Genomic DNA, 14,936 nt, shown 5'->3' on the forward strand with positions numbered 1-14,936 from the left:
ATTATCATAGTAAGTGAAGTAAGTCAGATGGAGAAAGACAAGTATCATATGATATCCCTTATGTGTAGAATCTAAAATAATGGTTGAAATGAAGTTATTTAAAAAACAAAAACTGAGTCACAAATGAAGAAAACAAACATGGTTATCACAAGCAAAAAAGCAGAGGAAGGATGAATTAGGAGGTTGGGATTAAATTTACACACTGCTATATATATAAAATACATGACTTTTCAGGACCTACTGTGTAGCGCAGGTAACTCAATATTCGGTGATAACTTGTATGGGAAAAGAATCTAAAGAAGAATGGATATATGTATATGTATAGCTGAATCACTTTGGTGTATACTTGAAACTAACACAACATTGTAAATCAATTATTTTCCAATTAAAAAAAATTTTAAGGCTTTCCCTTCAATTTCTTCTCCACCTCAACCTCCAAGCCATTCAAGTTGGAGCTAGGGTAGGATGGGAGAGGAAAATTGCATGAGCAGAAAAAGCGGACTAGATCACACAACTTCTGAAAACACTTCCTTCATTAAACTCCAGCAGCAATAGCAACAAAACTCAATATATCACTAGATTGCCATGCCATGTGTGGAGTTTGCGTCCCTTTTCCAAGGAGAGAAGATGATGATGATCTGTAAAAGAAAATTTCTTTACTTATGTTGAACCTGCTTTACATTTCCCAATCTTCTAAGATTAAATAATTATTAATAAAAACTTGGATTTTCTTATACATGCCTTTATATTCTTGCTCCTAAGCCTAGTGCCCTCTCTGCAGTTCTCTTCTCCTTTAACACTCGGATCAAATAGCTTCTTCCCCAAAACCTCTCCCCAAATTGCATTTCCTTTCTAGGATTTCAGTAGCCCTTTGTTTTATTACCCTTTGTAGGACACAGATCGCTTCAACTTAGTTTATATAGAACTTGGTATATATCTATCTTATCTCTCTGACTGAGTGTTAATATTATCTTGTTAAATGATGAATGTATGTCTAATTTATCCTAGTATTCCCTACCAAGTACATCACTTGTACATAATAGACATTCAAAAAAATCTTTTTAGTTAGTGATTGATCAGCAAAAATATAATCTCAGTACATTTTATAAATTGAACAATGCTGTGCTGTGCTGTACTTAGTCGCTCAGTCATGTCCAAGTCTTTGCGACCCCATGGACTGTAGCCCGACAGGCTCCTCTGTCCGTGGGGATTCTCCAGGTAAGAATACTGGAGTGGGTTGCCACACCCTCCTCCAGAGGATCTTCCCAACCCAGGGACTGAACCCAGGTCTTCCACAGATGGATTCTTTACCATCGGAACCAACAGGGAAGCCCTAAATTGAACGATATTCAGTGGCAAATGCATCTAGGTTATGGATTTTAATTACAGCCCCTTCAAAAACAAAATTATCTCAAATTTTCTTTCTAAAGGCAGCTCCCGGCAGAAGCAAAACTATTCTCTCAAGTCATTTCCATGTGGAAAGAAATAATGTTAAAAATACACAACAAACTGGATGCTTTGCAAATAGCTACCTCTGCAGGAGTCCTTGAAATTCTGCAAAATTGCAATATACATCTTGAATATATAAAGAAAAATCTTGAGGTAAAACTATAGCAATTGTAAAGTGGAGAATCATTTAATCTGCAAAATGTAATGCACTACAGAAACTAATTACAATGTAGATTTTCTTCTTTACTCTAGCAGCCAACAATATTTCAAACTCTCATCATGTATAAGTTAATGAAAATGCTATTAAAAACAACAAAATAAGTGGTTGAATCAATCTAGATGACATTAGGCAAAGTATCAAAGTTTTGAGTGCTTAGTTTTTCTTCACTTTAAACTGGGAATAACTCTTACCTTGAGGGGTTTTGTGTTAAATGAGATAATGAATTTAAAACACAAGAGCTGACACAAAGAAAGTAGTTAATAATGAATGTTATCTATATTAGCACCACAGCTATTGTTAAGTTGATAAAATCAGTAGAAGTTGAAATTGAATATTTTGATGATTGTATAAATTAATATATTTGTATATTGGTTCATATATTTTTATATTTCCAATACATTAAAATGTCAGCTAGCCATGCATATCTTTAAAAACTGGTTTTAATATTTGAGGTTTGTGGTGGACATACTCACTTTACTTCATAAACCAAGATTTTTCTTCCAGGCATTCATCCCTTTTGCTTGCTGAACATAAGTCTTAGTGGTTATGATTACCCCTCCAGAATACCCACATATGGTAGTTACAACCTACAGAAAGCTCTCTGCCCATGTGTGTGTGTATGTATATAATGTATATATTTAATAAGAGAGTTTAAGAAGTCTGTTGCAACCAAGAAATTGAAGATACAGGAGAGTAGTAAAGAAAACAAGGATAATTCACCCACATAAGTGAGTAGTATCTCTTCCTCTGAAAAGAAGAGTTTAAGATTGGTGTGAACACAGATACATTGTGGGTAGGGGTGGAAATACAGGAATTCTCTGTAGAGTAGAATGTGAAGTGGGCTGCTGAAATGACAACTTATTCCCCCGGAAGATAGGGAATTAAGAGCAGAAAATTGGGAACACTGGAAAGCAATGATGATAATACTAAAATATAGTGCTTTATTAATGATCAATAATATGTGTGTGTACATGTGTGTAAGACTTGGATTTTTTGTTTTTGTTTTAAATTGCTTTAGTTATGGTTCTTTTTTTGTTAGTAATTTAAGTATAACTTTTGTTGAGCATAGTATGTTATTTTGACTGATACTACTATGTATACTGAAACTTTAATAATGTGGTTTTTGCATACAAATGTAGGCACAAATGATAATGCAATTTATATCATGATTAAACATACACTCTGAATTTTGTTACTTTTGAATCTGTACAGGACTATCTTGAAACTAAAAGAATGATATTCCCAAGATTTTACTTTCTTAGCAATGCTGAACTTCTTGATATTCTATCTGATAGCAGAAATCCTGAGTGTGTACAGGTAATATCATTCATTATTCTCTTTTCAGCAATGTTATTATCGAACCAAGTCAGAGTTTATTGACATTTGTTTCTGGCCCACAGCCTCATCTTGTGAAATGTTTTGAAAATATAAGACGCTTACTGATATGGAAACAAGAAATTGGCCCTCCTGCTGTGGTAATGTTCATATCTGCTGAAGGAGAAACTCTTGTGCTGCCAAAGTATGATATCTATGTCATAAACTAAGCATTTAGACTCTGTAAATCTTCATTATTTAAAACCTTTGCTTGGAAGTTTCTGACATTTCATAGACATTTGCTAGTCAAACTATTTCTTCAAAGATAGTTTACTTATGCAGAGTTTTACCTTTCCATGTCTCTATATATTAATATATCCTGTAAGCCAACACAAAGTTTCAGTATATGAATATAGGTAGGAAGGAAATTTGCTATTTGCTTGGGGTTGCTGATGCTACTCCCACTGCTGTTTCCTTTGACTTCTGGCTTTGTCATGAATGGTTTCCTGGCAATTATAGTAAATGAAGTTCTTCCATTACACTAGTGCAATTTGCCAGCCCTTTTAAGGGTTCCCTAGCCTTTGGCATGAGGTTCCTAAAGTGAGTTGATTAAAAATTACTGTGCCCAAACCTTCCCATTCACAAATCCTCTACCCAGCCCTGACCTTGGCTTGCTATTTGGAAGATTCGTTAAGGAAGCCAAAAATGTTTTGTAATATTTATCTATTTTGCAAATTCATATTTTACTGGATCCCTTTAATTTTGCAGATTTATTGTTTTGATGTCAAAATTTCCTAAAACTAGGTGATCTATTTTCTAATTTAAGATCTAGAAATACCAAAGAGTATAGAATTATAGTCCTTTGGCCCAAGAGTATTACAGGTGTAGTTTTAAGACAGTTTTACAGACTGACCAAAGTAGTGAAATATGAATAAAAATAATAAAAAGAATTTTTTATAATAATTATTTTTGAAAAAAATTATAGGAAAATCCGTATAAGAAGTGGTATAGAACAATGGCTGGTAAATGTAGAGAAAACCATGTTTGATCTGGTAAAAAAGTAAGTACAATTTTCAAATCCTAAGATTATATGTATATGCATACATATTTTTAAGCTTGTTTAATTATCTACTAATATAAGTGGGAAGTATCCAGAGAAATATATGGAGTATAGTCTTTTATGAAATGGGTTTTGATAGAACACAATGGCACATGACTGAAAGGAAAACACTCATTTTTGCAGTGTAAATGTCAGTTTTAGTGTGTACTCATGGACAACATCTGGACAGTCTTGTGTACTTTGAAATTCATAAGTTTCTGAAGACTGGCCAGGACCAGAACTGACATCTACCTCTGCCTGCTTTCAAAAAACCTAGTGCTCAGGAGGCCTCTGGTTGCAGCCCACTTCAGTACTCTGCACTTCTGTCCCATTTTTGCTTCCTAAGATTGATTATTTGCTTTAGTTTTTTTAATGCTGTCTTCTTTATATTTCTATCATTGCATTCTGTTTTAAAGAAAGAGCCTCAGGGTGTGAATTTTTAAAACTAATTTGACTAGATCAGTCTTTTACATTTCCAATTATTTACTCCTAAAACTGTTAAAATACATCTGAGGAGGGAGCTCTGAGGAGCTCCAGTTCTTTATGTCTCAGTCCAGAAAGAATTTGGTGAGAGGCAAAGTGATAGATGAGGCTTCCCAGGAAGAATCCGCCTGCAGTGCTGGAGACGGTTTGATCCCTGAGTCAGGAAGATCCCCTGGAGAAGAAAATGGCAACACACTCCAATATCCTTGCCTGGAAAATCGAGAGCCTGGTGGGCTAAAGGCCATGGAGTCGCAAAAGAGTCAGACACTAAACAACTAAACCACAATAACAAAGTGATAGATAAGAAGTGACTTACTAGAATAGGTTGCTCGTGAGGCTCACAAGCTGGTGAGCAAGAGGGTGCCTCCCTTGAGAGGCTACAGTTTTATAATTAAAGGAAAAGTGGACAGAGGGAAAAGACCACCTTCTTTCTCATTCTTGACTAGACATCACTTTGCTATCATCAGCTCCTCCTTTTCATCAGATGGGGAAGTTTTCCTGTCCCCTCATGGTCAACCTAGGACTCTCATGGCACTACACAAATCAGCAGAAGGACGGTATATACTAAAGATGGCAAATCGTCTCATATTTTAGTATAATGTCACATTTTCCGCTAGTACATGCAGAGGAGCATGTCCTAGGAACCATGAACTTACTGAACTCGCTGGGCAGGATGTGGGTCTCATGTCATCGTTGTTTAACTGTTTGGGGGCGTGGCTTACGCTTTCTTTGCATAGTTTTCTTGCTAAGCAAGCCTGCTTCACTTCGTAGTTAAGTAACCCTGCTTTCTTGAGTGATCATTAACTTCAGGGGTCTCCCAACCTTTTTTCTTTACTTACAGTCCTCTAGTGGAATTAACTATTTAATTACCTTGTTTCTAATTTTATTGGGAAAGCTTCTAATGTTTCACCATTTATGATACTTAGGTTTCTGGAATATACCCTATATCAAAGTCCAGTGTTTTATTCTATTCCAAGTTTGCAGAGTTTTTTTTTTTTTTTTAATAAATAAGGATGTTTAATTATATCAAGGACTTCCCAGGTGGCTCAGTGGTAAAGAATCCACCTTGCCTGGGAAATTCCATGGACAGAGGAGCCTGGCAGACTACCATCCACGGGGTTGCAAAGTGTCAGACATGACTTTGCAACTAAATAGCAACAACAGCGATTACATCAGATGTATTATGAATCTACTGAGAAACTCACATGCACTTTTGCCTTTAATTTGTGGATGTCATGAATTATATGAATAAATTTCCTTATGTTTAATTTTCCTTGATTTTCTTATTTATTCATTGGCTCTTTATTTCCTAAGATGCATGCATGCATGCTAAGTCACTTCAGTCGTGTCCGACTCTGTGCGACCCTATGGACAGCAGCCCACCAGGCTCCTCTGCCCGCAGGATTCTCTAGGCAAGAATACTGGAGTGGGTTGCCATTTCCTTCTCCATTTCTGAAGAAAGCTATCTGAAAATGTTTCCTACTTTTTGTGGATTCATCAATTTCTTTTGTGTTTTTAATATCTAACATGTATTTTGATGCTCTGTTGTTATCCATAAACTTCTTTGTAGAGTGTTCTTTTAGTCAAATATCAGTATTTATACAAGTTAGTATTTTTTATTTAATACTAATAATGCCATACTTGTTTCCATAATCACAAACATTTATATCACAATGTTATTTTTAACATTTCTGTGTCATGTAAATATTTCTTGAATGAAGAACAGATTTTAATTCTTGCTTTTATTTTGTTTTACTTTCTACCAATACTAAAGTACTTTTCAGTGCTGGTATGCCCTAAAGATCCATTCTCTGCCCTCTTTTTTTTGTCTTATTTCCATCTGGGATGCACATGTCCATGGGTGCTCGTATCCATGGACTCCTTACCCTCTAGCTCCCAGTTGGGTAGGGCAACTATGAGACTCTCTGTCTGCCTTACTACAGTTTTGACAGAATCTAAGTTCCTTTACCTAAAGTCATAGCTTTTGACAAATGGCCCTTATCCAAAGTCCCCAACCCTCACCAGTTTCCAGTAATATTGTTCCCCTTAGTCGTTCAATCTTTTCATAACAATGACCACCATTTGCTAAAATGTGATACTTCACTCGCCCTGCTGGTTCTTTAACCCTGCCCTCATCCTCTGCAGAGTGTACCTTCATTAAACTCTCTTCAAGTACTATTTTGAATGTGCTGTTTCCTGCTGACTGATATGCTGTCTTTCAGCAGTTATTTTTATTATCAACACGTTTGGACTCCTGCTTGCCATCCTGTTGTTTTCTAACTGGACTTTTGGTTTGGGGTTTTCTTTTCTCTTACTATTGTTAGACTGAGTTTCTTAATCTCTTTTATTGTAGCTATGCTAAAGTTACACTTTTTTTCCTAGTGAATACGCAATATTTTAATATACTTAGTGAAGCATTTTAATCAAATTCTATAGTATCTCTGATTTTTCCCCGAAAAGCATGAGTCAATTCATAATTCCCTCTCATTACCTTGTAATTATTTAGGATTTTATTCCAGATTGCTCTTAGTTCTCTATTTATAGGTCAATAATTATCCATGCTTGGGCTTCCCTGGTGGCTCAGATGGTAAAGAATCCACTTCCTGGGTTGGGAATATCTCCCGGAGAGGAAAATGCAACTCCAGTATTCTTGCCTGGAAAATGCCATGGACAGAGGAGCCTGATGGGCTCTGGTCCATGCGGTTGCCAAGAGTTGGACACAACTGAGTGACTAACACTTTCGATTATCCATGCTTAGCAAATTTGTGATTTGTTTTGTTTTCATTTACTTCATCATTTTAGTTTTTCTATTGGTAAGGATTTCTGCTCTTTTTCTTGTTACTAATTTCCCTAAAATGTTTCACCATTCTTGGTTATCTGTTCATATTTATACTGGCAAGTCCCTCTTCTCCTACAAACAAATATTAGTTTCTAATTAAAAATATTAGTTTCTAATATCTGTACCTATCTGACTGTAGGTATTGCTTGACAAGCAAAATGTGCAGGACCTAGTCCTGAGTAGGACTAGAGAAGAGTAGCTTCTCTTTCAATGTATGGAGGTTGCTTTTCATTTCTGCTGGCAGTCATAAGCTACCCATGACATTTGACTGCCACTCTAGTTCCAGCACTGTTTCATTATTTTATTTCTTATGGAAAAATGCCAATGTCAGCTTTCTTTGTTTCCTTCCTTCCTCTCTTTACTTCTTTCTCCTCCTTTCTTTCCTACAGTCTTTAAAATGTGTGGAGTTATTTCAGGCTTCATTCTGCTTCTCTGTCCAGCCCCAAACCTAGGAGAATTTCACCAAGCACTTCTCTGGATTTTCATTCTGAATGGCTAATATCAGCTCAGGATGGGGGAAAGGGGAATTGGAGGAGGCAGAGGCCCATTCGTTTCCCTGTTGAGAAAGCCCTCTCTTAATTAATTTTCCTATAGAGTCGGCCTGGGCTCTCTCCTGCATTTGTTCAATCTCAATATTTTTTCCATCTGCTAGAAAATTTTCAAGTTTCTGATGCACTAGAACATACTTTCTTGTTTTCCAACTCTTTATATGTATAATTTTTCATGTATTTTCTCTCATTTGAAGGAATATGGTTCAGAATGAAGATACGACTATTTAGTTAGAAATCTTGATCCACTTTCTCCTGATAGATTTTTTAAAACTTAGAATAAATATTTCCAAAACTATGGAGGAAATAAATTATACTGTACTTGTATGTATATTCATATAAATATACACATGGAAAAATAAATATCAAAATAAAAAGCAAAGAACTAACAAAACCCAAGCTAAATATCATAAATATTCATGCAAGTTTGTTTAACTGAGATCAAAATAAAAATGTAACTAGATGCTTTTTGAGAGATACAGAAATACAATAAGTTATGAAAGAAAAAGTAAAGATATTTCATGAAACAGTGAAAATAAGGCCATTAAATTAAATAAAAGGTCATTTTAATTGGTGAAAGGTGCATCACCACTGATATTCTTTGAAATAATTAAGAAGTTATTATAAATATACTTCTCAGCAGCAAAGATAAGAAAATAATAAAAATAGACACTTTGTAATGCAGCAAACATTTAAAGAATATTCATTTAAAATATTCTAATAAATGTTGATAATTTTGTTAAATGAAGTCATTTAAGCATTCAGTTCAGCTCAGTTCAGTTGCTCAGTCGTGTCCGACTCTTTGCGGCCCCATGAATCGCAGCACGCCAGGCCTCCCTGTCCATCACCAACTCCCGGAGTTCACTCAGACGCACGGAGTTCACTCCACAGCTTTCTTATCCATTCACCTGCTGATGGACATCTAGGTTGCTTCCATGTCCTGGCTATTATAAACAGTGCTGCAGTGAACATTGGGGTACATGTGTCTCTTTCAATTCTGGTTTCCTTGGTGTGTATGCCCAGCAGTGGGATTGCTGGGTCATAAGGCAGTTCTATTTCCAGTTTTTTAAGAAATCTCCACACTGTTCTCCATAGTGGCTGTACTAGTTTGCATTTCCACAAACAGTGTAAGAGGGTTCCCTTTTCTCCACACCCTCTCCAGCATTTATTGCTTGTATACTTTTGGATCGCAGCCCTTCTGACTGGCATGAAATGGTACCTCATTGTGGTTTTGATGTGCATTTCTCTGATAATGAGTGATGTTGAGCATCTTTTCATGTGTTTCTTAGCCATCTGTACGTCTTCTTTGGAGAAATGTCTATTTAGTTCTTTGGCCCATTTTTTGATTGGATCATTTATTTTTCTGTATCGAGCTGCAGGAGCTGCTTGTATATTTTTGAGATTAATTGTTTGTCAGTTGTTTCGGTTGCTATTATTTTCTCCCATTCTGAAGGCCATCTTTTCACCTTGCTTATAGTTTCCTTTGTTGTGCAAAAGCTTTTAAGTTTAATTAGATCTCATTTGTTTATTTTTGCTTTTATTTCCATTACTCTGGGAGGTGGGTCATAGAGGATCCTGCTGTGATTTATGTCAGAGTGTTTTGCCTATGTTTTCCTCCAGGAATTTTATAGTTTCTGGTCTTACCTTTAGATCTTTAATCCATTTTCAGTTTATTTTTGTGTATGGTGTTAGAAATTGTTCTAGTTTCATTCTTTTGCAAGTGGCTAACCAGTTTTCCCAGCACCACTTGTTAAAAGAGATTGTCTTTTCTCCATTGTATGTTTTTTCCTCCTTTGTCAAAGATAAGGTGTCCATAGGTGCATGGATTTATCTCTGGGCTTTCTATCTTGTTCCATTGATCTATGTTTCTGTCTTTGTGCTGGTACCATACTATCTCAATGTCTGTAGCTTTGTAGTAGTCTGAAGTCAGGCAGATTGATTCCTCCAGTTCTATTCTTCTTTCTCAAGATTGCTTTGGCTATTTGAGATTTTTTTAATTTCCATACAAATTGTGAAATTATTTGTTCTAGCTCTGTGCAAAATACTGTTGGTAGCTTGATAGGGATTGCATTGAATCTGTAGATTGCTTTGGGTAGTATACTCATTTTCACTATATTGATTCTTCCAATCCATGAATACAGTATATTTCTCCATCTATTTGTGTCCTCTTTGATTTCTTTCATCAGTGTTTTGTAGTTTTCTATATATAGGTCTTCTGTTTCTTTAGGTAGATTTATTCCTAAGTATTTTATTCTTTTCTTTGCAATGATGAATGGAATTTTTTCCTTAGTTTCTCTTTCTGTTTTCTCATTGTTAGTGTATAGGAATGCAATGGATTTCTGTGTGTTAATTTTATATCTTGCAACTTTACTATATTCATTGATTAACTCTAGTAATTTTCTGGTGGTGTCTTCAGGGTTTTCTATGTAGAAGATCATGTCATCTGCAAGCAGTGAGAGTTTTACTTCTTATTTTCCAATTTGGATTTCTTTTATTTCTTTTTCTTCTCTGATTGCTGTGGCTAAAACTTCCAAAACTATGTTGAATAGTAGTGGTGAGAGTGGGCACCCTTGTCTTATTCCTGACTTTAGGAGAAATGCTTTCAATTTTTCACCATTGAGGATAATGCTTGCTGTGGGTTTATCATATATGGTTTTTATTATGTTGAGGTGTGTTCCTTCTATGCCTGCTTTCTGCAGGGTTTTTATCATAAATTGATGCTGAATTTTATCAAAGGCTTTCTCTGCATCTACTGAGATAATCATATGGTTTTTATCTTTCAATTTGTTAATGTGATGTATCACATTAATTGATTATGCAAATATTGAAGAATCCTTGCATCCCTGGGATAAACCCCACTTGGTCATGATGTATGATCTTTTAAATATCTTGTTGGATTCTGTTTGCTAGAATTTAGTTGATGATTTTTGCATCTATGTTCATCAGTGATATTAGCCTGTAGTTTTCTTTTTTTGTGGCATCTTTGTCTAGTTTTGGTATTAGGGTGATGGTGGCCTCATAGAATGAGTTTGGAAGCTTACCTTCCTTTGAAACTTTCTGGAAGATTTTGAGTAGGATAGTTGTTAGCTCTTCTCTGAATTTTTGGTAGAATTCACCTGTGAAGCTGTCTGGTCCTGGGCTTTTGTTTGGAAGATTTTAGATTATAGTTTCAATTTCAATGCTTGTGATCTGTCTATGTAGATTTTCTATTTCCTCCTGGTTCAGTTTTGGAAGGTTATACTTTTCCAATAATTAGTCCATTTCTTCCAAGTTGTCCATTTTGTTGGTATATAGTTGCTGGTAGTAGTCTCTTATGATCCTTTGTATTTCTGTGTTGTCTGTTGTGATTTCTCCATTTTCATTTCTAATTTTGTTGATTTGATTTTTCTCTCTTTCTTTCTTGATGAGTCTGGCTAATGGTTTGTCTATTTTATTTATCTTCTCAAAGAACCAGCGTTTAGTTTTGTTGGTTTTTGCTATAGTCTCCTTTGTTTATTTTTCATTTATTTCTGCCCTAATTTTTATGATTTCTTCCCTTCTACTAACCCTGGGGTTCTTCATTTCTTCTTTTTCTATTTGCATTAGGTGTAAAATTAGGTTATTTATTTGATTTTTCTCCTGTTTCTTGAGGTAAGCTTGTATTGCTATGAACCTTCCCCTTAGCACTGCTTTTACTGAATCCCATAGGTTTTGGGTTGTTGTGTTTTCATTTTTATTTGTTTCTATGTGTATTTTGATTTTTTTTCCTTCTGTGATTTGTTGGTTATTCAGAAGTGTGTTGTTTCTCCTCCATATGTTTGTATTTTAATAGTTTTTTTCCTGTCAGTCAGTTCAGTCACTCAGTAGTGTCCAACTCTTTACAACCCCATGAATTGCAGCACGCCAGGCCTCCCTGTCCATCACCAACTCCCTGAGTTCACTCAAACTCAATCTATCGAGTCAGTGATGCCATCCAGCCATCTCATCCTCTGTTGTCCCCTTCTCCTCCTGCCCACAATCCCTCCCAGCATTAGAGTCTTTTCCAATGAGTCAGCTCTTCACACGAGGTGGCCAAAGTACTGGAATTTCAGCTTTAGCATCATTTCTTCCAAAGAACACTCAGGACTGATCTCCTTTAGAATGGACTCTTTGGATCTCCTTGCAGTCCAAGGGACTCTCAAGAGTCTTCTTCAACACCACAGTTCAAAAGCATCAATTCTTCGCGCTCAGCTTTCTTCACAGTCCAACTATCACATCCATACATGACCTCTGGTAAAACCATAGCCTTGACTAGACGGACCTTTGTTGGCAAAGTAATGTTTCTGCTTTTGAATATGCTAACTAGGTTGGTCATAACTTCCTTCCAAGGAGTAAGCATCTTTTAATTTCATGGCTGCAGTCACCATCTGCAGTGATTTTGGAGCCCCCCAAAATAAAGTCTGACTCTGTTTCCACTGTTTCCCTACTTCCCAATGTTACTGCATTGTGATCAGAAAAAATGCTTGAAATAATTTGTTTTTTTTTAATTTACTAAGGCTAGATTTATGGCCCAGGATATGATCTATCCTGGGGAATATTCTGTGTGCACTTGAGAAACAGGTGAAATTCATTGTTTGGGGGTGAAATGTTTTATAGATATCAATTAGGTCTAACTGGTTTATTGTATCATTTAAAGTTTGTGTTTCCTTGTTACTTTTCTGTTTGGTTGTTCAATCCATAGGTGTGAGTGGGGTATTAAAGTCTCCCACTATTATTGTGTTACTGTTAATTTCCCCTTTCATACTTGTTAGCATTTGCCTTATGTACTGTGGTACTCCTATGTTGGGTGCATATATATTTATAATCATTATATCTTCTTGGATTGATCCTTTGATCATTATGTAGTGTCCTTCTTTGTCTCTTTTCATGGCCTTTATTTCAAAGTCTATTTTATCTGATATGAGTATTGCTACTCCTGCTTTCTTTTGGTCTCCATTTGCATGAAATATTTTTTTCCAGCCCTTCATTTTCAGTCTGTATGTGTCCCTTGTTTTGAGGTGAGTCTCTTGTAGACCGCATATATAGGGGTCTTGTTTTTTCATCCATTCAGCCAGTCTTTGTCTTTTGGTTGGGGCATTCAACCCATTTACATTTAAGGTAATTATTGATAAGTATGATCCTGTTGCCATATACTTTGTTGTTTTGGATTTGAGTTTATAAATCTTTTCTGTTTCCTGTCTAGAGGAGATCCTTTAGCATTTGTTGAAGAACTGGTTTGGTGGTGCTGAATTTTCTCAGCTTTTGCTTGTCTGTAAACCTTTTTATTTCTCTTTCATATTGGAATGAGATCCTTGTTGGGTACTTACAATCTGGGTTGTAGGTTTTTCTCTTTCATCACTTTAAGTATGTCCTGCCATTAACCCCCTGGCCTGAAGAGTTTCTGCTGAAAGATCAGCTGTTATCCTTATGGGTATCCCCTTGTGTGTTTTTGTTGCTTTTCCCTTGCTGCTTTTAATATTTGTTTTTTGTGTTTGAGCTTCATTAATTTGATTAATATGTGTCTTGGGGGTGTTTCGCCTTGGGTTTATCCTGTTTGGGAGTCTCTGGGTTTCTTGGACTTGAGTGGCTATTTCCTTCCCCATTTTAGGGAAGTTTTCAACTATTATCTCCTCAAGTTATTTTCTCATGTCCCTTCTTTTTGTCTTCTTCTTCTGGGACTCCTATGATTCGAATGTTGGGGCGTTTAACTTTGTCCTAGAGATCTCTGAGGTTGTCCTCATTTCTTTTAATTCTTTTTTCTTTTTTCCTCTCTGCTTCATTTATTTCCACCATTCTGTCTTTCACCTCACTTATACTCTCTTCTGCCTCAGTTAATCTACTGTTGATTCCCTCCAGAGTGCTTTTGATCTCAGTTATTACATTATTCATTATTGATTGACTCTTTTTTATTTCTTCTAGGTCCTTGTTAAATATTTCTTACATCTACTCAATCCTTGTCTCTAGTCTATTTATCTATAACTCCCATTTTGTTTTCAAATTTTGGGGTCATCTTTACTGTCATTATTCTGAATTCTTTTTCAGGCAGACTCCCTATCTCCTCCTCTTTTGTTTGATTTGGTGGGCATTTATCATTTACCTGCTGAATATTTTTATGCCTTTCTAATTTGTTTAGATTGCTGTGTTTGAGGTGGTCTTTCTGTAGGCTGGAGTTTGTGGTTCCTCTTTATTGTGGAGTTTGCTCCCTGTGAGTGGGGATGGACTAGTGATTTGTCAAAGTTTCCTGGTTAGGGAAGCTTGCATCTGTATTCTGGTGAGTGGAGCTGGATCTCTTCTCTCTGGAGTGCAATGAAGTGTCCAGTAGTGGGTTTGGGGATGTCTATGGGTTTGGTGTGACTTTGGGAAACCTGTATTTTAATGCTCAGGGCTGTGTTCCTGCCTTGCTGGAGAATTAGTGTGGTATGTCTTACTCTGGAACTTGTTGGCTCTAGGGTAGAGCTTGGTTTCAGTGTAGTTATGGAGGCTTTTGGATGAGATCTTGTCAATTAATGTTCCCTGGAGTCAGGAGTCTTCTGGTGTTCTCAAGTTTGGAATTTAAGCCTTTTGCCTCTGACTTTCAGTCTTATTCTTACAGTAGCCTCAAGACTTCTCCATCCATACAGCACAGATGATAAAATATCTAGGTTAATGGTGAAAAGATTCTCCACAGTGAGGGACACCCAGAGAGGTTCACAGAATTACATATAGAAGAGAAGATGGAGGAGGGAGATGAGGTGACCAAGAGGAGAAGAGGGGGAGTCAAAAGGAGAGAGACCAGTCTAGCCAGTAATCAATTCCCTATGTGCTCTCCACAGTCTGGAACATCCAGAGAGGTTCACAGAGTTACATAGAGAAGAGGGAGGAGGGAAATAGGGGTGACCAGGAGGAAAAGAGGGGGAATCAAAAGAGGAGAGACCAGTGTAGCCAGTAATCAGTTCCCTAAGTGTTCTCCACAGCCCAGAACACCCAGAGAGATTCACAGATTTAAGC

The 14,936-nt window shown here is 36.4% G+C and overlaps 1 protein-coding gene across 1 annotated transcript in view; it reads left to right on the top strand.

Moving 5' to 3' along the window:
• Positions 1-14,936, top strand: part of DNAH14 (dynein axonemal heavy chain 14) — a 398,456-nt gene that overhangs the window by 152,026 nt on the left and 231,494 nt on the right. Inside the window, exons 23-26 of the mRNA XM_018059938.1 lie at positions 1,431-1,602; positions 2,882-2,986; positions 3,070-3,188; positions 3,969-4,043. Coding sequence (XP_017915427.1) covers positions 1,431-1,602; positions 2,882-2,986; positions 3,070-3,188; positions 3,969-4,043 — 471 coding nt within the window. The remainder of the gene's footprint in view (positions 1-1,430; positions 1,603-2,881; positions 2,987-3,069; positions 3,189-3,968; positions 4,044-14,936) is intronic.

The sequence above is a fragment of the Capra hircus genome, chromosome 16 (genome assembly GCF_001704415.2).
Source record: "Capra hircus breed San Clemente chromosome 16, ASM170441v1, whole genome shotgun sequence".
In the NCBI taxonomy this organism is placed as follows: domain Eukaryota; kingdom Metazoa; phylum Chordata; class Mammalia; order Artiodactyla; family Bovidae; genus Capra; species Capra hircus.